This window comes from Athene cunicularia, assembly GCF_003259725.1.
Source record: "Athene cunicularia isolate RWA chromosome 4 unlocalized genomic scaffold, athCun1 chr4_part2, whole genome shotgun sequence".
NCBI lineage: Eukaryota > Metazoa > Chordata > Aves > Strigiformes > Strigidae > Athene > Athene cunicularia.
Genome location: NW_020799099.1, coordinates 34,323,742 through 34,348,260, shown reverse-complemented (window position 1 = coordinate 34,348,260; position 24,519 = coordinate 34,323,742). Strand labels below are relative to the sequence as shown.

The 24,519-nt window shown below is 36.1% G+C and overlaps 1 protein-coding gene across 1 annotated transcript in view; it reads left to right on the top strand.

The window, feature by feature from the left end:
• Positions 1-327: 327 nt before the first annotated feature.
• Positions 328-24,519, top strand: part of NAA15 (N(alpha)-acetyltransferase 15, NatA auxiliary subunit) — a 31,453-nt gene continuing 7,261 nt past the window's right edge. The window contains exons 1-18 of the mRNA XM_026847771.1: positions 328-436; positions 1,312-1,416; positions 2,110-2,267; positions 4,772-4,906; positions 5,073-5,226; positions 8,000-8,119; positions 8,812-8,907; positions 9,044-9,150; positions 9,569-9,641; positions 11,470-11,639; positions 12,301-12,453; positions 14,625-14,753; positions 17,108-17,321; positions 18,508-18,701; positions 20,796-20,904; positions 21,494-21,592; positions 22,318-22,461; positions 23,556-23,653. Of these exons, the coding sequence (XP_026703572.1) occupies positions 328-436; positions 1,312-1,416; positions 2,110-2,267; positions 4,772-4,906; positions 5,073-5,226; positions 8,000-8,119; positions 8,812-8,907; positions 9,044-9,150; positions 9,569-9,641; positions 11,470-11,639; positions 12,301-12,453; positions 14,625-14,753; positions 17,108-17,321; positions 18,508-18,701; positions 20,796-20,904; positions 21,494-21,592; positions 22,318-22,461; positions 23,556-23,653 (2,367 nt within the window). The remainder of the gene's footprint in view (positions 437-1,311; positions 1,417-2,109; positions 2,268-4,771; positions 4,907-5,072; positions 5,227-7,999; positions 8,120-8,811; positions 8,908-9,043; positions 9,151-9,568; positions 9,642-11,469; positions 11,640-12,300; positions 12,454-14,624; positions 14,754-17,107; positions 17,322-18,507; positions 18,702-20,795; positions 20,905-21,493; positions 21,593-22,317; positions 22,462-23,555; positions 23,654-24,519) is intronic.

Sequence of the window (24,519 nt, the reverse complement as noted above, 5' to 3'; positions counted from 1 at the left end):
TGAGTTAAATGCTTACCAAGATATGGTACGACATTAGGTTTGCTTTTATGTTAAAGGGAAGTTGAATCTCTGTAGGCACTTACACTTGCTGTGGTGTCTTACCTGAGAAATTGGTGTATGATAGTATGTCTTCAGTTATACATTTTAATTCATGTTCTTACTAACTAATATACACTATTTTACCTGGTGATGGAAAGAATTTTTAATCACAGGAAGCTCATTAAACAGGATTCATTCAAATACTAGTACATTTTCCAAAAACCCTAGCTGCACTGATGCTTAATTTTGGGGGTGCAGAAATACTTCCATTCTAAATTTTTGGAATAAATGTACTCTATTCTTCTTCAACAGAGGTGTTACGAACATAAGCAGTATAGAAATGGGCTGAAGTTCTGTAAACAGATCCTTTCTAACCCAAAGTTTGCAGAACATGGAGGTAAGTTTTCAAATGGCATGTGCTCTTTTTCCCCCCTATACTTTAGGATAGAGTAATAATTTGTCAGTTCTATATTTATAGCCCATAAACCAGTAAGTGTGTCCAGAAACCTGCAACATGTTAAGTACTGTTGGTAAAATTTATAATTTTAAAGACTGGCCCATAGTCGTAGCTCACCATTCTTTCTTTGTGCTGCAAGTTCATTCATTATAGCATGGTGCAAGTTTCTTGATACAAGTATGTATTGCTTAAATCACTTTTCAGGGGAAATTGTTATTCATTAACGTAGAAGTGAAAGACAGAAGGAAGAGACTGAATATTGTTCAGCACTGTATGTCCCTCAGTTCCGTGGTCTGCTACTTTTTCTGAAGGAATAATCTTATAGTAAAAGAGGAAGGAGGTGTTTGTCCCGTGCTGAATTTTCAACTGGTTCTTAATACTGAGTTGAGAGTTTCCTTCCACTGTCCAGAATTTTTTTTTTTCCCTTGCCAACTATTTTGGCACGATTGGCTATGTGGAAGTCTTGATGTTGTGAATAAATATTTCAGTAGTTATAAAACTCCTTTACAGTAAAAAAAAAAAAAATCTCTCTCCAAAATGCTTGTAGAGCAGACAGTTTTTAGTGCCTTTAAAATAACCGCTGCTTCACTTCTTGGTGAGAGTAATTCATGAAGTAAATTGTCGTGTGTGATATACTTAAGTGAATAATCTTCCAGTATAGTTTTCCATTAAAAAAAAAAAAGCCAAATCTTGATGCTGATAACTGAGTCTAAATTTGCATTTATACTATATTTAGAGTTGCTATGTTAAGCTAAAAACCTATGAAAATGAGTAACTGATACTTATTGAATCTTTCTTTTTTTTTTTTTTTTTAGAAACCTTGGCAATGAAAGGACTAACATTAAACTGTCTAGGGAAGAAAGAGGAAGCTTATGAACTTGTGCGTAGAGGCCTAAGGAATGACTTGAAGAGTCATGTCTGTATCCTTTCTGAAACAGGGCTTTCACTTACGAATAGAAAAGGTTTATTTCTACAACTACTTGATATATAGAATTGCAACAAAAGCCAGTGCCTTTAGGCTTCAAACTGGAATTTCAGAATTTCAAAATTTTGTGTCCAATACATGAGAATCTTTTGTCTGAGCTATCCAAAGGGCAAGTGCTTTGCAGCTATCCCTGCAGTTGCAGTTAGCTCAAATATTATTCTGGTTTGCATTGTATAATTTTTTTGTATCATTAAGCTGCAATTCTAAGCCTGTGGTGGGCTGAACTAGGACTTTAAGGATGTCATTAGTAGTTGCCATTGCATTGATAAGGATTTGTCATAAACTTAGAATGCAGGAAGTGGAAGCACTTCAGTTGGCTAATATAAGCCCTTACTCCAAAATGTGTTCAAGCCTTATAGTTTTTTCAGAGATCATATTACTTTATTCCCCTGGTACCTGAAAAGTACAGTTTACAGCATATTATATGCACCCTGTACATATAATTGACAAACAGTTCTCCTTCAGTTTGCCAGCAGTTTCTTTGTACAGCTGAGGAAAAAAATTGTAATGATGTTACTGCCTGTTTGTAGGACAACTTGAGAGTTTTTTACCAACTGTTTTGTCACTGCCAAATTCACTAGTTTTCTTCCTGCTCAAATTCAGTAGAATCCTTAACAGAGTTTTTCAGGTTGGCATGTTTATGGCCTTCTTCAGAGGTCAGACAAGAAGTATGACGAAGCTATCAAATGTTATAGAAATGCACTGAAATGGGACAAAGACAATCTTCAGATCTTGAGAGATCTTTCTCTGCTACAGATTCAAATGAGGGATCTTGAAGGTTACAGGGTAAGTATACATACTGCATTTTTTATCAGCTTCCAGGGAACTGCAGCAAAGGTAGCTAATTGTTTAATGACACTTAAAAATATACAGTTAGATCCAAAGTGTTAAAACTATGTACTACTCAGTACTTTATAAAAGTAAAAGCAGATGTGCTACTGAGCAATTTCTATAAAGTATACAGATTTAATGGCATATGAAATGATTCTTTTTCAGCTGACTGCAGAATTGTTTGCCTTTTTTTTTATTAATGCTGTGTTATCCAGCTGTAGACAATACCCTGTCTTTTTACTATTTTCTTGGAAGGATTCCTGAAGGTAAAAGGTGATATGTTCAGATGATGACTGTTATTCATACAAAGGAGTTTCTATTTTTTAATAACTTTTTACCATATACCCTCCTTCTTAAAATCAGTGGCCACCAGTTTTCTTTTGGCAGTGGATAACAATACAAAGCAAGCAGTATGCTGCATGAAACATTGTATTTTGCTTCCCAGCCATCCTAGGCATTTGTGACAGCTCCTTTGAGTCCAAATATTTCCTTACATTTCCTGTGAGCTGTAAGACTGTGGATCAGAATTCTTGAGTGTTCCTCTCCTTTCTTGATTTAATACTCAAAATGTTTAGATTAGAGTCTTCTTTTCTTCTGTTTATTTTGTAGTAAAGCTGAATGCATTTTGGTAACTGGAGTTAGAACCCTCTTTGTGCTTGTTGCTGCAGCACCCAGTTATTTGCTGCCTTGTCTGTTTTGCCATGTGAGATGTTTCATGCTAACCAGCCGTTTTGAGGTGGTAGTGTCATGGCTGTGATACTTTAAAGAAAAATACAAACTTCCTGTTGACTTCTCTATAAATGCTACTCCTACTGTAGTTTGGTATTTTTTTTCCTTCTCATCTTGAATTGTGAGCTAATGTCTAGCTTGCCAATACCTTTATTTCTTAAAAAAGGAGCAGCTTCTGTTTAGTGTGCATATTGCAGAGATGTTTACAAGGTTTGAGCAAAGTTGTAGTTGCTGCCCATAATCAATGTGTGGTTCACTTAGGATTAGATAGAACAACGACTATAGAAGACTTGTTTGTTTTGTACTGTGCCATCCAGGGAAAGATGACAATGGTTACCCTAAATATTTGTAATTCAAACATCGATTAATTGAAAAAAAAACCATAGTTCTTCTTGAACTACATTTTTATGTCTGTTTTTCAGCTGATGTAGACTTGTGTAATAAGCTATTCTTTTTCTCTGGGAAGAAAAAAAAGTCTTCGAGATTTTTACCCAAGAGACCTTGGATAGTATTTTAGGTCAGGTTTTTATCTTTCCAGGTTTTCCTTGCACCTTTAAAGTTGCACTTGCTAAAACATATTAGTTGGTGTTTACATAGATCATTTCCTTTTTGAATTAGGATAATGTTAGTATGCCAAGAACAAGTTTTGTTTTCAGAGCTGTGTGGAACGTAGGTTCTCTGTGATTCCTGAGTTAGGACACTTCTTAATCACTGTTTTTTTCATATTAATAACTTAGAAATTTGACTCCTGTCTTGCTGAGACAAGACAGCCGAAACTTAGCATAGGTGCCAAAATTCATTTGCAAATGTATGTTCTCTTGGCCTCTGGATAAATGTGAATACAAATGCATAATTGCTCAACATACAAGGAACACGTGGTTATAGCATGCATTAAGAACTAAATGTTAACATACTTGAAAGCGAGTAATTCATGACTGATGATATGCTGGCTTCTGAAGAGTGTGAATTTACTCTTAAAACCAGGAGTAAGGTTGTGGGGTGCTTCTTTTCTTCTTTTTAACTTCCACCCTCTCCTGCTTTATAATATTTTTAGTGATCTTCATTCTAGTCAAACTGCCATAAGTAGTTTTAGTTCTCTGTTAACTCCTACTTCTGGCTGTTTGGGCTTTTTTAGTAGGTAGTAACTTTTGGCCTTTATTTTAAATTACTTGATGATGCCTTTCAGGAGTCTGTAACAAAACAAGTAATAACTCTTCCCTCAGATTAAAACAGCACAATACCAAGCAAATCTGTGGCATCTTCCAGCTGTAATTAACATCTTGCCAAAGAATAGGGATGCACTTGTATGACATATTTTGCCTAACAACACTTGTAAGGATTTAATATATATGTACTTCCAAGGTGAATTTGATACACTCGTAAATGTTCCTGCAACTCAAACCAAAGTATCCTTAACTGCATTCTGTTCATAAGTGGTAAGACAGGAAAAGCATGTGTGTCATACATTAACAAAGTCAGTCTGACTCATCAGTAATCAGTTGGACAGGATGTGTTTTCGTGTGCATTTGTGTTTTTATTCAGTTAAGACCATAGTGTTTTAAAGTGGTTTTTTTTCTTCCTTTTGATTAAAAAAATACATTTGCATTAGAAAACCAGTTTTTAGTGACATTCCTTAAATATTAGAATGCTGAAGACAACAGAATATTGCCTAATGGATTCTGCAGAGCATGAGAATAAAGTCAGGAAAATTAGTAGCTACTTTTTTTCAGGAAACAAGATACCAATTGCTTCAGCTCCGACCTGCACAGCGAGCATCGTGGATTGGTTATGCTATTGCTTACCATCTGCTGGAAGACTATGAAATGGCAGCAAAAATTTTAGAGGAATTTAGGAAGACACAGCAGGTAAGAGGAAAACAAGCAATTCCTGTATAGATTGCTGCTTAAGCCAAAACTGAAACACTGCTTCCTTTCGTGGTGTGAAAACTTATCCAGTTTCTTACAAATGAATTACATCCCAAATGCATTGTAGAAGGCTGAACTTAATCATGGGTCTTGCTCTCTTCTGTAGACATCACCTGATAAAGTGGACTATGAGTACAGTGAGCTGCTGCTATATCAAAATCAAGTCCTCCGGGAGGCAGGACTATACAAAGAAGCCTTAGAGCATCTTTGTACCTATGAAAAACAGATCTGTGATAAACTGGCTGTTGAAGAAACTAAAGGTAATTACTTTCTGAAGATACATTTATAGACATAGTATACAATGGAATGCCTGTACTGTCAGCTTTTCCCATCTTTTGGAGCTTCATCTTTGACTTATTTTTTTGATTGATATATTGAACTCTGCATGGTAAAGGACTGCTTGTCTTGAAGCTGTTCAGTTAGCTGTTCAGTCCCTATCATACTCTTCTTCCAGTTTAATAAGACATTGATAGAGTAAAGACGTACTCTTCTGAAACTTTTGAGCTGATGAGCATTTCAGACAGATGATCCTGAATTGGTGTCCTGAAATTCTGTTTGGGTAGTGTACCCAGACCCATGCTGTTACGTGTTTGATAGTGATCCTGACAGGGAGACTGCTTGCTGAAAAAGAAGAATTGTCTTTGTTGAAGTAGAATTGTACTCAGTCGCAGTGTATGGAAATAAGCTCTTTAGCTGGGCAATCCAATGCAGGCTTCTGTTACTGTATTAGTATGATCTTAGTGTGTAATGTTATAACACAGCAGTATAATACTCTATCTTCTTCCATAGCTAGAATTGCAGAGTGGTTGAAGTTCATTCTTACAGCTGTATTAACAGGTGCACTTTTTCAAAGCATGCTTTGTTCCTCTTCTGCTTCATGCTTGTACAGTCCTCCTGTGAAACTTCCAATCTATTGAAGGTACTGTTTGTTCATGGCCCACATTGGAATCTAATTGGATGAATTCTTAAAGCAAAAAGAAATCTTTTAACTTTATAGTACTGTTCATGCAGATGTTGTAGCTAGCTCCCTATTTCAGCTAATGATAATCTCACCGTTTTGCAAAAAGAACCTAGAGTTGAGTAGTGACAGCATTATGGAAGTTGTGTCATACTTTCTCAAGGAAAATGATTGCAGGTGAATCTCCATGGTTGCTGAATACATTATTTGGTTTGCATATAAATAGAAATGGATGTAGAGGTTACACTGAGAGACCATTTTTCAAACATAGTAGTGGGAGTTTTGGGGGTAGGGATGTTTTTTTTTTATGACATCTTTTATCTGAAAGGTTTTTTGCTATCCTCTTTGTTCTTAAGTTTTTGATGAAGGTCCAAGGCTGGTACCAAAATAGGATTTTCAAATAGGACTTAAAAAAAAAAAAACCCCTCCAACAAAAACAAATAAAAAAAAAATCACCACAACAAAAAAAAAACCAAACCCCACAACCTTCTAGCAAGTTACCAGAAAAAGGGTGGAAATACTCTTTGCAGTCTGTGTGCTTTCAACAGGGTACAATTAATTTTTTGGGGGCACAGCTGTTATTGTGTTGTTAGGTTTAGCTTAGCTGCTGTGCATACTACAGAAGAGTCTGCTAATAAATGAGTGTTGTCTATGAATTCTAAGTGCGTGTTCAAATGCCATTGTGGATGAATTACAGATGAGAAACACTGAAAATAGTGTTGGCATTTGCCACCAGTAGATAAAAATCATAACTTTAACCTCAGAGAAAGAATTTAGGTTTACTTTCCAGATTCTGTCGTTCTCATTGAGTAAACTACTGATGTTTTCCCTGACATTAGATACTTTATGTTGTCCTCAAGTTATCCTATCTGTTGAGAAGCAGCATCTCTTGACTGTGAAAGGTTTAATCCTTTCCGGGATGAGAGAACACGTTGCCGTTGCCCCTCCCCCACCCACGCCGGTCGGGTTGGAAGTTAAACACAGACCCCGGCTAAAATAACAAGAAATTTAATACAACAGAGTGATAGAACAATCTGAACAGCAACAGTATCAATGGTAACAACAATAAACAGCAATAACAGTGAACAAGACAAAAGATCTACAGAGAAATACTGCTAAATGATCAAGGAGCAAACCCGCCGCGTGTATGGCAAAAACCAAAACCAGAAGCAAAAGTAAAAAGGCTCCGCCCCTGGACCTGATGTCAGCATCGTATGAATAACCCGGCTGGAGATCCCTTCCCCCTCTCTCTCTGCTGGGGAAAACTTTACTCCATCCTGGCTGAACCAGGACATTGACAAAGCTACCTGTCTGTTGAGTGACATAGGGAAGAAGGGAGGTAGTGCGTACTCGTGTTTTCCTCTTGAAACCAGATGAGAAAATCTTATTTAATCTAGAATGACACTGTATCACTCCTGGTGTGTAATCTTTTAGTGACTAACACTTGTTGATAGCAAAGCTTTGTAAAATTCGTTTTCCCATTGTAAAATGGGAAATTGACTTCTGTTGCAATTCCAGCATCAACAAAGATGTTCTACACAGTTGTTAGAAGCAGCTGTATCTTGTAATAAAGTATCTTTAAAAGGAAACTTGCTTGCAAAATCTTGAGAAATCATTAATCACATCAATGACTTGATTTAAAAAATCGAAGTTTTATGAATTACCAGGCTGAAGAACCGTTCTTTTATTTGCAGCTCTGCAATTTCAGTTTGGTTTTCAAGATGTTACATACATAAAATATCATGTACTGCTTTTAATTGTCTTCCGTAGTAAAATCTGCTCTTAAAGTAACCAATTATTTCAGTAAGTGAGGGAAAAATGCATCATTTAACGTTAAATTTTCAAGTAAGTTTCAAGAGTTACTGGCTGAGTTGTAGCATCTTACTGTAATTGCACCTATTGTCAAAGTAAAAGCATATCTGTCAGCTAGTGTTTCATGCCACTGTGATATTTTTTCGAAGAAATTAGAATCTACATGGGAGTTAAGGATTATCAAAACTTTACTGTAGATTATTAATATTACGCTGCTTCAGTATCTTGTTACCTTAATTTAAAACTTCTTGGATTTCACACAGGAGAACTCCTTCTTCAGCTTGGAAGACTTGAAGAAGCAGTTGAAGTCTACAAAGGACTGCAAGAAAGAAATCCTGAGAACTGGGCCTACTACAAAGGTCTAGAAAAGGCACTTAAACCAGGTGATGATTTGATATGTTGTAGTAAATAAGCTCGTTCTGCACATTTGGAATTTATATATGTATCGGAAACTTGTATTGCTTTAAATACTGAAACTATTCTTTAAAAATGTCCCCATTTTTTTGCTTTTTAGTCATAGTGTGAGCATATTGTCATGGTTTTTTTTAAGAAAAGCTGGAAGCATTTCTTGTATTGTTGTCACCCTGTCTCATTTAAAACCAAAACAACAAGAAAATGTGGTAATCTTTGTACATGGTTAAAAGAAGAGAAATATTTCTTAAAAGACAGTTTCAATTTAGATTTTTTTTTTTCTTTTACTGTCTGTTATCTCAACCTATATTGTAGGGAATACTGGTTTGGGAAAAAAAGGCAAGATTTTCCTGAATGGTTTCTTTTGTTAAAGATTTTAGCGCAGCAATAAGGCAGGAACTCTTTTTAAGATGAGAGATAAGCAGTTAGTCTTCCCTTGCTGGAAGAGGAATTTACAGATGCTGAATACCTGAAATCATTTAGTATGGCAGTTTTAAAAGAGTAGGATGGAAATTCATGTTCTTTAGGAAGTGCATAGCCATTAGTTGCTATACATTCTGATTCTTTTTTAAACCAGATACAAATCACTTCCCCACCTCTCAGCCCTGCTTTCCCTTCTTGCCAACAAGGAAGGAAAAAAGTAAACTCTAAAATTCTGTTCCAGCTAATATGATGGAGAGGCTAAAGATCTATGAAGAGGCCTGGACTAAATACCCCAGGGGACTAGTTCCAAGAAGATTACCATTAAATTTTTTGTTGGGTAAGTGCATTTTTGCTGAACAGGTAGTGATCAACACTTGTGTTTCTTAGACACTAATGTTTTAACAGCATAAACAGTCCTCAATTGATGAGTAATGTGTGGTAAAACAAAATCAACAGGTCTTTTTCCTCTCAAGGTGAAAAGTTTAAGGAATGTCTGGACAAGTTTCTAAGGATGAATTTCAGCAAAGGTTGCCCACCAGTCTTCAATACTTTGAGGTCATTATATAAAGACAAGGAGAAGGTAGGTTTTCTACCCACTTCTTACATGTTCTACCTTGCAGCTGTCATGCATAAAAGAGATGAAGGAAACTTTTTTTCAGCTCTCACTCCATCAGTACTGTTGTTTATCTAGAAAAAATTCTAGTATATCTAGGAAAAAATCAAGTAGAAGCATACATAGCCTTGTCCCAAGTTGGTAAATACAGAAAACTAGGATTTACTAATTATAAGCTTCATAAGTGTTAACCAGGGGAGGCTTGGTCTTAATCTGTTAGAGAGAGGTAAGACTGGGTGTATTCCCATATGTATTGTAATTCAGGATATTGCAGAACTCTTATCAATAATAACTAGTTTGGGTAACACCAAGTAGTTTAAGTTAAAATAAAATAACCTCTTGCCCACAGTTTGTTTTTTGCTTTTGTTTTGTCTTGCATGTGTAGGTGGCAATCATAGAAGAGCTCGTGATAGGTTATGAAACCTCTTTAAGAAGCTGCAGGTTATTTAACCCAAATGGTGAGTGCTAAGACTGTCATATTTTATGGAAGTAGTGCCTGGTAAGCATTACATGACCATTTAGAGGTGGGGTAATCAGTGGGGAGTGAAGAAATCGAGATGATGTGTTTTTGTCCCTAAGACAGAACTTAACTATAGCCATCCTTGGAATGGATTTAAGCTGTCAGATGTAAAGTCTTTATTCAGAATCTAGTTAGTCTAAAATTTTTTCCGTGATCCACAAATTTGGTCATTCCTTTGCAGTTTTGAGTTCAAGTGTTGTATTTTCAAGACTTGAGCTTCTCGTTGTTCAGGAAACTGAACTTTGAAAGCTGAGTTAAATATTTAATTACAGAAATGTCAATCATAAGGGAGTAGATACTGATGGCACAGTCTTCAGTGGGAGGGAGTTTTGGAGCTTTTGGTGGGGGCTGGATTTTGTTTTCTTGGGGGGTTTGCTTGAGAGAAAAAAAATGTTTTCCAGGTTTTGACTGACAGCTGTTTTGGTTTGAGGTATGGTTCTATATGTATTGAATCCAGGCTTCATAATTTCTTCTCTGGTAGATTTATGATGGTTTTTGAGTCATTTGCCCAACTGCTTTGTAACAGAAAATCTCCCAAGAAAAATCTCTGCGTAGAATATCGAGAGCAGTCTTGAAAGCTTTATAGATGGATTGTAATGGTGTAATCATCAAGGTAGCATGAATGACAACATAAATTAAAACTTTACAGAGTAATCCTAATTATTAAAGACAATTTTGTTGAAGTTATAACCAGTTATTTCCCTGCTTTGCAGAAACATAAATGCAGTACTTCATTATGAAATTCTCATCTAAGCTGTCATGAATTTAATGCTATAGGCTACAATATAGTTACTTAATACCTGTTTAAATTTGTCCAAGCCCTTCAAACACATTAGTTCTTTTCTGGTTTAAGAAAATGGCTTACTGTTATATATTTGCTTTGATAATAAATTTCATTCAAGTAAAAATCATTTTGTGCTACCTTAAAATGAACAAATGCGTATAATTGCATGGTTAAATTATATCATAATCTGAAGAACCAGAACCTTTTGGCAGGGCTAGAACTACCACATCTTTTTTTTTTTTCTTTTTTTTTTTTTTTTTTCCCCCTTTCAAGGTAGTATGCTTCATAGTCAGAATTGAGTAGTGAACTTAACCTTCAACACTTCGGTAATATTTTGGATTTCAAGAAGAGCGCTATAACTTTCAAAACTGACTTGTGTATAGGAATATTTTCTAGGATACATTTAGGTGAACAATGATGATAAATTTGTCAAAGGTGGAGACAGAAAGTTTTTAAAGCTAGTGTTTGGAACAGATAGCATGTTTTGTTTCAAAATATTCAGGTCTATGGGTTGAAAACATAAATGCTGAATGTGCTGAAATACTTCTACTGTGCAACTTTTACAGAAATCCTTTTACTGTGTACTGTGCAACTTTTATGCTTAGCAGGACTCTTTGCTCTATACCCTTCATCTAAAACAGTTTTAAATAAGAGCTCTACATCATGCACTGCAGTCTTGCACATCTGGCTGCCCTAGGACTAGTTGGAACAAAGTGCAACTCCCTTCTGACCCGCTGACTCACTTTTCCTTTCCTTTAAAACTAGTGTGAGAAGGGAACAGTAGATATGGAGGTCTTGTCGAACCCATAGTCCATTAAATTCTGAGTCTTACCTGGACCCAGGTGTTTGGAAGCACTCCCAGGTGTGGTGTGACAGCCCACTAAACGGGCAGAATTCTCTTCAGTATTTATAGCACTCCACTTCTGGCACGTTGTTTTAATTACACTAAACAAAAAAAATCCCTCCATTTTTCTCCCTCCAGATGACGGTAAAGAAGAACCTCCAACCACTTTACTCTGGGTCCAGTATTATTTGGCTCAACATTATGATAAAATTGGACAGCCATCCCTGGCTCTAGAATATATAAATGCTGCTATAGAAAGTACTCCCACTTTGATAGAACTCTTCCTTGTGAAGGCAAAAATCTATAAGGTAAGTTTGGCTTACTCTTAGTGACCAGAGGTTATTTATTTGATTGTTATGATGAGATGCTTTTACATACACTTATCTGTAATGGTTTTGATGTGAACATTGAAGTGTTAAGCAAGACACATGGAGAATTCATGGAAGATTACTTAGTGAATTTTAATGAGTTTCTAGATAAGGGCATTGTTTGGCTGCTTGAGTTTTCTACTGCATATGAATAAGCCCTTGTGAAGGTTTTTAAGTCAGTAAAGGTCAAATATACTGCAAAATATGAATTCTCAGTTTACAATTATATTTTTCACATTGACTAAATTTATCAGTTGATTTTTAATGTTTTAAATGTCTTCCACCTGTTCTTACCTCCCTCTTTTTTTTAACTACTTAAAAACAATTTCTCAACTACACTTTGGTATTGTATCAGAATGGGATTATCCAAAGTGTCCTTTAATCATTTTCAGAAAAAACATCTAGTGCCAAAAGACCTGTAATTCCATACTGAGGGAAAGTAATTTTTCTAATATTCTAATATAAAGATCTGTTGCTTTTCTAAAGAAAGCCATTTATTAAAAGTAGTCTAAAAAAATAAGTAATTGTATTAATCATTGAGTAGGTAAAGCATGCAGATTTTATTACTACTGACTCTAACTTGAATTTCTATCTCTTTAAGCATGCTGGAAATATTAAAGAAGCTGCAAGGTGGATGGATGAGGCTCAGGCTTTGGACACAGCAGACAGATTTATCAACTCCAAATGTGCAAAATATATGTTGAAAGCAAACTCCATTAAAGAGGCGGAAGAAATGTGTTCTAAGTTTACAAGGGTTTGTTGCATTTAACTATAGCTCTTTTGAATAATGTGGGCCTAATGCCCTGTGGAATAACTTTGTGTGTTAGCTTTCCACTCAGCTTTACTATAATCTTTAAGTTCTGTTGCAGAGCAGCTGTGATTGTTTGCTTCACTAATGGTAGTCAGTATTGGTGTTTGAATTAATCTTAGATAAGCATGATTCCATAGTATTAGGTGAAAGCTCTGAAGCTTGAATTTAATCATTTTTGCCAGGTAAGAAAAAGACAGCGTGCCTGTTCTAGAGACAACTTCTCAGAAAATTGTTCAAAGTAGTCTTTGGGTTTAATGTTGATTATCAGATCTTTCAAAGATCCTATAGAAAGTTGCCCATGTGTCTTATTTTTTTCTAATGCTAGTAAGTTAGAGAATTTAGACTTCCCTTGAAAGAAAATTTCCATGTGGCTACTAGGTGAAGATTTTCTGAGGTGTCTTCCTTTTGTGAACAAGGTTTTATCCCTAAGGCTGTGTTTAAGGGTGTTGAAGGGAAGCTGCATATTGTATCTTCTAATGCCTTTTTTCCCAGCTGTTTACCCATGACCAATTAGCTGGCAGAAAAAGTTTGCATTATGCAGATGGCATTAATTTCATGCATCAGTTTTTGTCCCTGCAGTAACCCATTCTGAGAGGTTTGATGGTCTCACAGGTTAGTTACTTTTAATTGACTTCTCTTGCTGTTATTCTTTCATAACTGAAAGTCAAAACAGCTCAATGTGGTCTTTCCAGACTATTTGGTAAATGATAGTTTTAGAATACTGGCAATATCATTTATGTGTTGTCAGTGGGAGGCAGGCAACAAGACATTGGGACCTACCTGCAGAAGTAAAGCCTTTTTAGTTTATTGTCCCATTTTTCTCCTCTCTTGAAGAGCAGGAGAAGCCTGGAGTAAGGTACGTTGAACGGGAGGGCGGGGCAGTGTGCATAAGGGGAAAACTGAAGGGGTTTTGTGGAACAGAGACTGTGTGCAGGCAAACATGGAGGGAAGGGGAGTTCTGCTTTTTATAAGCTCAGTAGCTTTGTGTGGAGTTTTTGATGCAAAGCTGCTATGAATCTAGGTTAATTGACCTCTCTGTGCCTTAAGCAGCTTTAGGATGATGTCAAAAAAGCAAGCATACCAGTTGCCCAGAACTGAACTTTAAAAATATATTTTACCGGATGTTGCGCTATGTGATCTTTTTCATCTCCTTTTGCTCTTAGATCTTGTGCTCAGATACAAGCATCCTAACTGAAAAACAATAAGTAAAGAAGATCTAAATTAAGCATAACAAAAATGGAACTAACATTTTTTTCTAATTTTGAGCTGCCTAAATCAGACTAGTTTGAAGACTGCCTTTCTCTCTTATTTTGGGGCATTCTCCTTACCCTTCCATTTAAATATTATCCATCATTTTCACAGCCTTGGCTCTTGGATGATTTTTGAATAGCCTGGGTTTTGCAAGATCAGAGTAAAGTCAGAATGGCTGCATCTACCTTAAGTAGCTGACTTAGCTATTAAGCTTGAAAGACATATAAGTTATACAGCTCTATACATGTATATATAAATACTATATTTGAAAGAGAGCTGTAATCTCCTTTTTTGAATCAGAAGGTATCAAAGCTACCAGTATTCTTTTTGCTTTGCCTACTCTGTAATACTGGTCACATAATAAATAACCTGTTACTACACATAGCTCAATTGGTGGGTCTCTGGAAGACATATATGGCAGTTCTAGTTAAAAAAAAAAAATTAAAAATTCTGCAGGCCTCAGTGTCATGCCACATGCTAGAACTTTTCTGCCATTTTTCTTCATGCTGCAATGTGTTATTTGTGCACACAATATTAAAAACACTGAATGAATGTCTCTCCTACCCTGAAGATGAGAAACTGACAGAATTAAATGGTCACTATCTGGCTATTCATTGTGTATTTCTGACTCTTCCAGTAAGTGGAACATAAAGAATTTTTTCTTGATTAATGAACAAAGCGAGTTCATCTTAACTGTGGCGTTTCTGACTTTCAGAACTCCAGTTTTGAAATTTAGCATTCTTCTGATAGCTTCTTTATTTGTGCTTTTAATTAGAACAAGATAAAATAAATGGCAGTTAACAAATTAAATGAGGCTTCTTTTTTTTTTTTTTTTTTTTTAATAATGCTTCTTTTGCTTTTAGGAAGGAACCTCGGCAGTAGAGAACTTAAATGAAATGCAGTGCATGTGGTTTCAGACAGAATGTGCGCAGGCTTACAAAGCAATGAACAAATTCGGAGAAGCACTTAAGAAATGCCATGAAATTGAGAGAGTACGTATCTAGTTAAACTGCCTAGGTTGGAAAAAACTAGCTTAAGTTTACTGTGCTGATACGTTTTCTTTCTGAGCGGTAAGAGTATACTTCATGTAGCTTCAGGAGAGATTTCATTTCATGTTGGCTACTGGCAAGTTGATTAAATTACATTTCCTCCTAAAAATGCCATTGTAAACTGTGTGTTTTAAAGAGATTCTATAAAGTCATTAAAGATCTAGGAAAGGACAGTAAACTCAAAAATAATCTTTATTTTGGCAGGGTACATAAAAATAGGTATTTGGTTACAAACCAAGAGTATGTCTACTTTGTCCAAAAAAACCCATGACTGAACCTTAAGGTAAAGGAAAGGTGTTGCCTTGGTTATTGTTAAGCGACTGTATTTTAGAGGGAGAGAATAAATCTAAAACACTATCAAAAATATTTAATATTGTCTCCTTTAAAAAAAAAATAATACTAAGCTACAGTTTAAGCTATTAAAAATATAAAGGCTTCTTAAAGGATAAATTGTATTGAAAAAGGGGAGATGCTTGCACATTAAATGCTGATCCATCGTCAAACAAAAAAATTTGGATTCACGACTTCTAAAAAAAAAAAAAAGATGGATTTGGGTTTTTTTAGCACATTAGGGTCTAGAATAAACACTAGACAACTGAGGATGTAGATAAGTTCTCCTCTTTGAGCGCTTTAGTAGGAAGCTATGTCTCTGCAAATAGAGACTTAAGAAAATTTGAATGCTGATGCTTTTCTGCAGAGGGGAATAGCCTATGGAATATTGTCAGATTAGAACAAATCAAGACAAAGATTCACCAGGACCACATTCTGTTCACACAGATCCTTTAAATAAATTTGTGTCAAATCCAAGAAATTACTAGTCTTGTAAATTGTCTTGGGTACCAGAAGAGGTCAGCAAATGAAGAGCTGACTTAGGCCACCCTAAAAAACATTTCTAAGGAATTAAGTCACTATGTTTGTTTATTGGATTGATTGAAGGTGTAAGTAAAGAAATAAGATAGACAAATAATGTTGTATTCATAAACCATCAGCAAAGCTTTTGTAAGAAAAAGCAGTGCATCTTAAATGTTTTAGAGGTGCCAGTTATGCTTAAGGCAGTCTAGTTGATAAAATGTGTTCTGGATTTCAGAAACACTTTTGATGTCATCCTTCACACCATAAAGTATTTAAAGTATCTCAGAAAAAGAAGAGTTGATTTCATGAATTTAATAGCTAGTTCCTGGCTAGAAAAACAGACTAGGAGGAAATAATCAGCTTTTACAAGAAAATGAGTTTATCATGGAGATTACTAAAGTGTTTCTCTAGGGTCTACATTGTTTGATATATAGGTAAATGAGCACAGAAAGTGAGTGCAAGGACAACATTTGCACTGTCTCAATACTAAATGATAACATCACATTTCATGCACCATTTTGAACAGTGCAGTCGGTGAAAGAGAGACAGGAAGAACTCTTTGCCTATGCATAAGTAGTAAAAGGTCTTGCACAAATTATTGCTGCTCAGGAAAAAAGTCCTGGAACCATTATAGAAAGTGCTGCAAAAACTGCTGTTGGTGTGGAGCAGCAGTCAAAAGGATGCTATTGGGAATTAAGCGATTAGAGGAGAAGTACTTTTTTCCCCATTGTATACATGTGTGGTATTGTTTACATCTGAATATCACACACCTTCTTTAAAAATGTGCTAGTACAATACTTGCCATGGAGTAACTTTGACGTGAAGAGATTGCAATTAGCTTGTCATGCTTGGTATTTTATCTGCAGCTTAGAAAACCAATAACTGAGTTTAGGATGAAGTTGTATGAGGTCATCAGTGGAGAAGTTGAAGAGGGGAGTGACTTTTCACTGCTTCTCAAACAAAACCAAGGCAGGGATCAGGTGTAATAATTTGGAAAGCAGATTTTGAACAAAAAGGAAATACTTTTGCACACTATGTGTGATTTTTTTAGTGTGGAATTCATTGCCACAGTATTTAATGGAAGTCAAAATTATGCTTTTGACTGAAAAAATTAAAGGAGTTCACAGAAGAAAAATTCTTCAAGTGCTGTTTAATACAATGAATGTAGAACCTTTGTCCCTCAAATTGCAAATTGTCAGAATAGTACTGCTAAGAGATTATGAAATGGGTGAATTTTGGTTGTCACCCAAGGCACCTTCTGTTCTTTTCATCATGACTTTATTTTTGAAGGGTTTTGTTAACTCATGTTTCTAAAAGTTAGGGTGCATTTGTTAGACAACAAACTTCTACTAAATTATTCCTTTGGGGAGAGTGTTATTAAAAAAGTCAGTGTTAGTATCTGATTGTTAATACTTGCTCAGTAATGTTATGTTATGTTGTGTTAGCATTTTGTAGAAATTACGGATGACCAGTTTGACTTTCACACTTACTGTATGAGGAAGATTACCCTTAGGTCTTATGTGGACTTGTTAAAACTAGAAGATGTACTTCGACAACATCCATTCTACTTCAAAGCAGCACGAATTGCCATAGAGATATATTTGAAACTTCACGATAATCCCTTAACAGATGAAAATAAGGAACACGAGGCTGATACAGGTATTCAACCCTCAGGATTTATTAAATATGCAGTTTCTCTAATTAGTGGATACTTTATGAAGATCCAGCATTCTTACAGCTGTCAACTGTAGTAGCCAAAAATAAAGACTTTTGTCACAACTCAAAGTAGGCAAATTGTAACTTTGCCTGCATGGTCAAGTAGATATTCTAACTGAAAATTAAACTAATTCACGTGGTTTTATTTTTGGTTATTATAAAACAATGATGGCTTTTATAGTGACAATTATAATTTTTAAATAAAAACATGTTTATGTTATGGCTGAGAACATACGGAATTCTCATGGTTGCTGGTCCATGAAATAAGACTGAAGCACGTATACTTGGTGGTAGCTCTTTTTAAGCCTTCTATCAGTATGCAAAAATTTGACTAGGTAGCAACTTAAATTTTATCATCTCTTCTGATGTAAAAATAATGTTTAAATCCATCAATTTCCCTCTTTTTTTTTTTTTCCACCTGTCATCTCTAATTGGAGAGGAACTTAAGTGATTATGCCTTGGGGCACCTCAAATGGTATGATTAGAGGCTATTGAATTCAAGAGGATTTTGTCAAGTTTTAATTTTCTCATCTCCATTCATTTGTGTGGCTTCAGGTTCAAATTAAGCCAAATAGAAGTGTAATAGAATTTCTTGTAGCCACTTTCTGATGTGTTTTAAATTAATTCTGCAGGCTTTAATTGGAGGGAGGAGAGGATCTGAATATGAATCAAATGTAAGATGTCTGCGGGGCATTAAAAGCAAAGCTGGAACTGTCTATGCCAAAGTGTGACCATTTCACCTTATTTTTGTTAGACTGTTTAATTAGTACATAAAAACATAATTTGTGTTGTGTAACACCTGAGGAATAAATCAATGTATATTGGTGTGCACTTTCACTCCTGGCACTGGATTTATGGAGTAATGAAGTAATTACTTTGTCCCATCTTCAGCATGTTATACTGTTGTTCTAATTCCTGTTGCCCTGATTTCACAAAGGAATCTGTGAATTATGAAGCAGCAACGTAGACTGTAAAATAACCTATCAATAGTAAATAAGCTTTTACAAATGCAGTGGCAGCATTACTAGTTAGTTGATACAGTATAAAGATGATGGTGCCTGACAACTGATTGAGACTGTTTAATATTAGACATAACCATTGTCTGGTTTTGCCCTTTGCGTGTGTACAGCGAATATGTCTGACAAGGAGCTAAAGAAGCTACGAAATAAGCAGAGAAGAGCACAAAAGAAAGCACAGCTGGAGGAGGAAAAGAAGAATGCTGAGAAAGAGAAGCAACAGAGGAATCAGAAAAAGAAGAAAGATGATGATGATGAAGAAATTGGAGGACCGAAAGAAGAACTTATCCCTGAGAAATTAGCAAAGGTACTTACTAATGTAATAATAAAGTCATAGAAATTTCTAGAAGAGTTACAGTGAGAACACATACAGCTTGAAAGCCATTCAGATAACTTCTTTATTTTTTGTATGGCTTCACAGGCAGCATTTAAAAAAAATTCTTTAGTAGGAGTAGTTTGTTGGATATACTGTCAGTAATATGATAAAATCACAGCTTTTTTGCCTAGTTTTCAAAGGCAGCGATTCAAGTCATAGACATTTGCTACAGGTGGAATTATCTTCATGTGTGTATTGCACTAACTTGTTGATTATACCCTATTTCTAGTTGATCGGATGGAAGTCTTTCTATTCTGTATGTAAGGTGATTATCATTCACTCTTTATGTCGCATAATATTTTTTACTTATTAAGCATAGACAGCCTGTGAAAGAGGAGACATTGAAACACTGAATACATTTAATTTGAAAGGGGGGTGGAGGGAGATAAAGAAGCTCTTTAGCTTCTTTATTTAGTAAATAGTAGTAGACTAGACTGAGGTGAATTTTGAGATCTGGATTAAGAACTGTAGAGTTATATAAAGGGGAGGTGACCCAGAAGACTATTCTTGTGATAAAAGTTGTACCTCTGAGGGGCAGGAAAACACTTGGGAAATGGGGAAAGATAATGAAAAATTATAGAAGCTCGAAAAATTAATTTATACTAATAGTAGTATAGTATCTACTGATAGGTAGGATATTTGGCATTTTCACATTATACATACAGTGAATATTATTGGTTCTTGAGGGGATGATACTTGAAAGCTGAGATAGTGAACTTCACCCTGTAGCCAGGAAGCAAGTGACTTAAACCTAACTATTCATTCAAGAATATTGTTGGTGTTCCCATTGTTTAGCTCACTGGTTGCAAGAAGCAACACTCTAAATTTCAGTGCTAGTTAAGATTGAAATGGTCACAATGGCATGTACTGAAATCAAGTTCTGGATGTCATGGGATATCCCAGGAAAATCTAAGCAGTCCCCAGGATTATAGGGAATAGTTGCAGCCATATAATGCATTCCTCTGGCAAATCTTCCCTAATGATATTCCAAGTTTAATATCAGAATCATCATAGAGACACTTCCAAATTCAGTTGGTTCCTAGTGCCAGAAGACTATTTCTGGCATAGCTGGTCACCTGCAAACAGTTTTCCTGAAGCGATTGCCCTTAGACTTATTTGGATATGTAGCTTTGGTATTAGAGGCATAGTTTTAAAATCTGTTTTATTATAGGTTCCAAATAGTTTAAGTGCACAGTTGTGACTGATGTATTGCCAGCACATAAAAATGATGCAATTTTTATATCAAAAACTGCTGTAGTATATGGCTGGCAGGATCTCCATAAAGTGTCCATCATTGTCTTCAACGCAGTTCTTTGCGGTGAAGTGTATTGCTTCAACATTGCTAAACTGTTATTGACAGACAGCAATTAAATTTTTATCTGATTCTTAGAGAGTAGCTTAATGTTTGTAAAAATGACAACAGACTGTTCTTGAGCAAATTATCCCTAACCTCTAGATGCAAGAGATCTGTCTGTAAAGATTCCTTACACAGAATTAATTTGTGTTAAAGCTGTCCATTTACTGAATTGCACTAGCAAAGACCAGGAGATCATGACCAATACCTCGTTATTTCAAGCTTATTGTTAGTATCTTGGCTGGGGACGTTGCCGTGACCTGGTGGCTTTTCAGGAACCCCTGCCTGAAGCTCTCATGTTGTGGGCATAAAATAGTTGTTAACCAACATCCTGGGCCCATGTGTGTAGATGGACATGGGGAGCCATACTGCCCATTACAGTGCAGGTTCAGCTGTGTTTACTGCTGATGTATGATAGAAGCCAAAGATTTGTATCTCAGTTGGAAAATGTGATTTGTAACTATCACACAGCAATTTTTTAGCTTTGACTGTTTAGACACTAATACTGAGTGAAAGGTGCAAAATTTGTAACAGAAGAGGTTCTAAGCATCTTATGCATTGCCTTATGAGAGTAGCACTCTGATGTGACTCAGAAATAGCCAATTCTGCTATTGTAGAGTTATTAGGTTTAAACTTTGACTTAGTTGTGTGTCACTTCCTTGAATCTGTAGGTTGAAGCACCTTTGGAAGAAGCCATTAAATTTTTAACACCCCTGAAGAATTTAGTGAAGAACAAAATAGAGACACATCTTTTTGCCTTTGAGATTTATTTTCGAAAAGGTAGGTTAGAAAACTAATGAAAGAAAGCAATTTGTGTTTCATAAAGATGTATATTAGAATTTAAGCAAAAATTATTGGTAAGATACGAGGAGTTGGTCCCTGTTGAGACACACAACTTTTCATTGGACCAACACCCCAGCCATGAACAGTCTGTGAAAAAACAAAGTTTGAACACTTGGTGGTTATCCACTTTCTTTGCTGTGCTTAAATCTATAAGCAATGAGACTGTAGTTAATTCTTTCAGCTTGCATTTGCCCTAGTTATTTTTTAGTATCTATAGTTTGCAGAACTATAGTGCAAAGAAGTGGTGTACAGTTCAATGAGAACTGGTCTTTTGAAACACTTGACTTTTTTGAATTCTTGTATTGATTAAATATTATGCTTTAGTAACTTACTGTGTTCAAATTTATTAACTTAACAGGCTTAATTCACTGGTTAAATGCATGTTAGAAAAAAACTGGCTGTTGCAGTACACTCAGCTTTAATTTCTTCTGATCATTCTAATTTCAAACACTGAATACTCCTGCAACAAAATGCAGTGGGTTCCAACCACAGGCTTTTGAACATTTGCCAACACTTTCTTTTCCAGAGAAGTTCCTTCTGATGCTTCAGTCTGTGAAGAGAGCCTTTGCTATTGATTCTAGTCATCCTTGGCTTCATGAGTGTATGATTCATCTCTTCAGCAGCGGTAAGTATCTGTTTGATATAGCTTCATCTGTACATGCTTTCAGATGATGCCTAACCCACATAGTCATTGTTTTTTAGTTTATAGACTGTTAGCACAATTCATTCCAAATATTTAATACACACATTAGAAAGCTTTTTAAACAACTGATTCATGCTAAAATTAAGTTTGTTTATTATGACTGCAGCTGCATTTAGTAGTTATTCCAACAAGTACTGGTAAGTCTTTTTAAGGCTGAGTACTATGGTGCACCCCTGAAAGAGGGAGTGATGAAATGGAACTGCAGAGTGAGGAATCTGGCTTTTCTACTGGCAGCCTGTGTCAGCGTGCAAGGAGGAGGCTCAGAAAGAAGTCTATCTGTCTTGTTAGAAGGTTCCCCTGCCCCAAAGGTCTGTCTTCCTGTTAATGGCTACAGACTAGACAGGTTTAAGAACAGACTGGTATGACCTCAGTCTTTGAGCCTAATAGATTTTAATTGGCAAGGGGGAGAGTGTATTGGAGTAAAAAGGCTTTAGTTTTTTCTAAGCATCAGAAATTTTTCACGGTTACGTTTTTTCCAACCAGATCCAGTTATTTACCCTTTTCAAATGTCATACATCTTTCTTTGAGATTTTTTCAATTATATTAGTAATGTAAACATGACAAATATTAAAATAAATGCATATAGTAGATTTTACTGTGATTACCCACGTTTACCTCAATTAACTTTTTTTTTTCCAATTCAATAGTATCTGAAAGTAAGGATCTGCCTGATACAGTTAGAACAGTGTTAAACCAAGAAATGAATCGACTTTTTGGAGCAACTAATCCAAAGAACTTCAATGAAGCTTTCCTTAAAAAGAATTATGACTCACTACCACATAGGTTATCAGGTATTTTGCCTTCATCCTTTTTTGGCCTTGCTTCTGTGTTTTCTGTGCTTATCTAGTAATGCCATCTCAGTATCAGCACCAGTGATGTAAAAATCATTCTTTCCATCAGGAATGCTTTTCTTATCTTGGTTTGTGGTTTTGTGACAACATGATGACCCAGTTGCCTGTGGTTTTCTTTAATTTTTCCTATATGCTGCTAAAATATGAATTTTTGGACCTCTCTGCCCTGTTTTCATTTCTGCATGCTGAATGTATCATAAAACTGTAACTGTATTTAATGCATCTGTGAAACAGTTCCTGTGAGCTATGGCATGTGAAGCAGTATTTCTGAGCTACAAAGGTTTTTTGATGGATGCATTTGAAGAGGCTGGCTGCCAAGAGAAATGCACTGAGTGCTCAGCAAGCCAGGGAACACCCAGACCTACTGGGGTGCTGAACAAGAGGAGCTTCGACAGTGCTGGTTACTTGTTAGGAAAGGCTCTCAATAGTGACCGCACGTTACAGCGGGTACCGTGTGGGAAAGGGGATGAAACCACCCAAGGGAGCTGCGTTACTGTTGTGGCTCAGCATCTTTTCTGGCATCAAGTCCCTTCAGCTGCATCCCTGCCGTGGGACTTGGAACTGCATTTCGCTGGTGTCCTGACACACCATATTATAACAAGAGCTCTGTGTGCACATCTCTTCTGTGTCACGGTTTCTGCATGAAGGAGATGTGAGCAGTGGTGCTGGAGATGTGGTGTGTTGCAGCAGGTCTGATTTGTTATCTTCACTGCCTGGGATTCCATGGTACACTGCAAAATGCTCCTACCCTGCAGTATAGATGGTGCCTCTTTGTTTTAATGCTTTGTCTAGCATTGAGTTAAAGCTACCCTTCTCCTTGCTCAGGTGTAGTTGAGAACTGTCAGTGTTAAGTTAATGGTTGGGCTGGGTGATCTTCAAGGTCTTTTCCAACCTAGATGATGCTGTGATTCTGTGTCACACTTTAATGCTCCTACTGTAGAGTTCAGTATCCCTCTTAGTCATGTTACCTCTATTTTATGTTTGTGTGGTTTTGGTCATCCACTGGGTGATGAAGTTTATTTTTTCTCCTGTAGCTGCCAAAATGATGTATTACTTAGATCCTTCCAGTCAGAAAAGGGCAGTGGAGCTGGCAATGACCCTGGATGAATCCCTCACTAATAGAAATCTTCAGGTAACAGATACTTATAAATTGTAAACAACTACTGGTATGTCTGTAGAAGCTTTATGCAAATTATGGAGGTAAGAGGAAGCTGAAACAATTGCTGTGCCTTATGGTAAGGAGTTTGGGTTCTCATATGAGAGAAAGGGGTGTCAGGTTCATCCAAACTGAAATGTTTAATGTCCTTTTCTGTACATTTAAATTGATTTAATTTTATTATAATATGAAAATAGATAGCTAGGCAGCAGAAACTGCATTATTGTTGCAGGTAATGGAAAAGCTTATTAAACACAGGAGAATTCACATGGCAAAGATGCTAAAGCTCCCCAATAAGAAAAGATTGTAGCTTGTCTGAGCTTTAGCTGTTACACAGGTGACTGTTCACAAGAAAAAGATTGACTTAGGAGTGGCTCAGGCTCTGTGAAGGCTTTCCATATTCATCCCCCTGCAAGCTGCGTGAATTATCCTAGTTTTAACAGAGGGTCCATATGCACATTTTGACCTTAGTATGTAATTAAGTAAAAAGGTTTTCAAATTTTGAAACTCCATTCTGGTGGTCATGGAACAATCTTCCTGTGCCACTGCCACAGTGCCCCTTTCTTCACTCAGGCACTTTCATCTGGAAAGGCTATCGGTTCTGACTTGCAATTCAAAGTATTTGAGAGAAGGTAACTTTTTGGTATCTTTGTACATTTCTTGTAAAGAATTAATAAATGTGGGTTTTCCTTCTTATGACCACACACTGGCAGAACCTTACATGACAAAGCAGAGAAGGAATAAAATGTCCTTTTTTTTTTTTTTAGTCTTTTCTAAACTATTTCTGTATCTCAGTCAGACCATTTCCTTTGGCATCAAAGTGAGAGTGTCCAGCACATTTA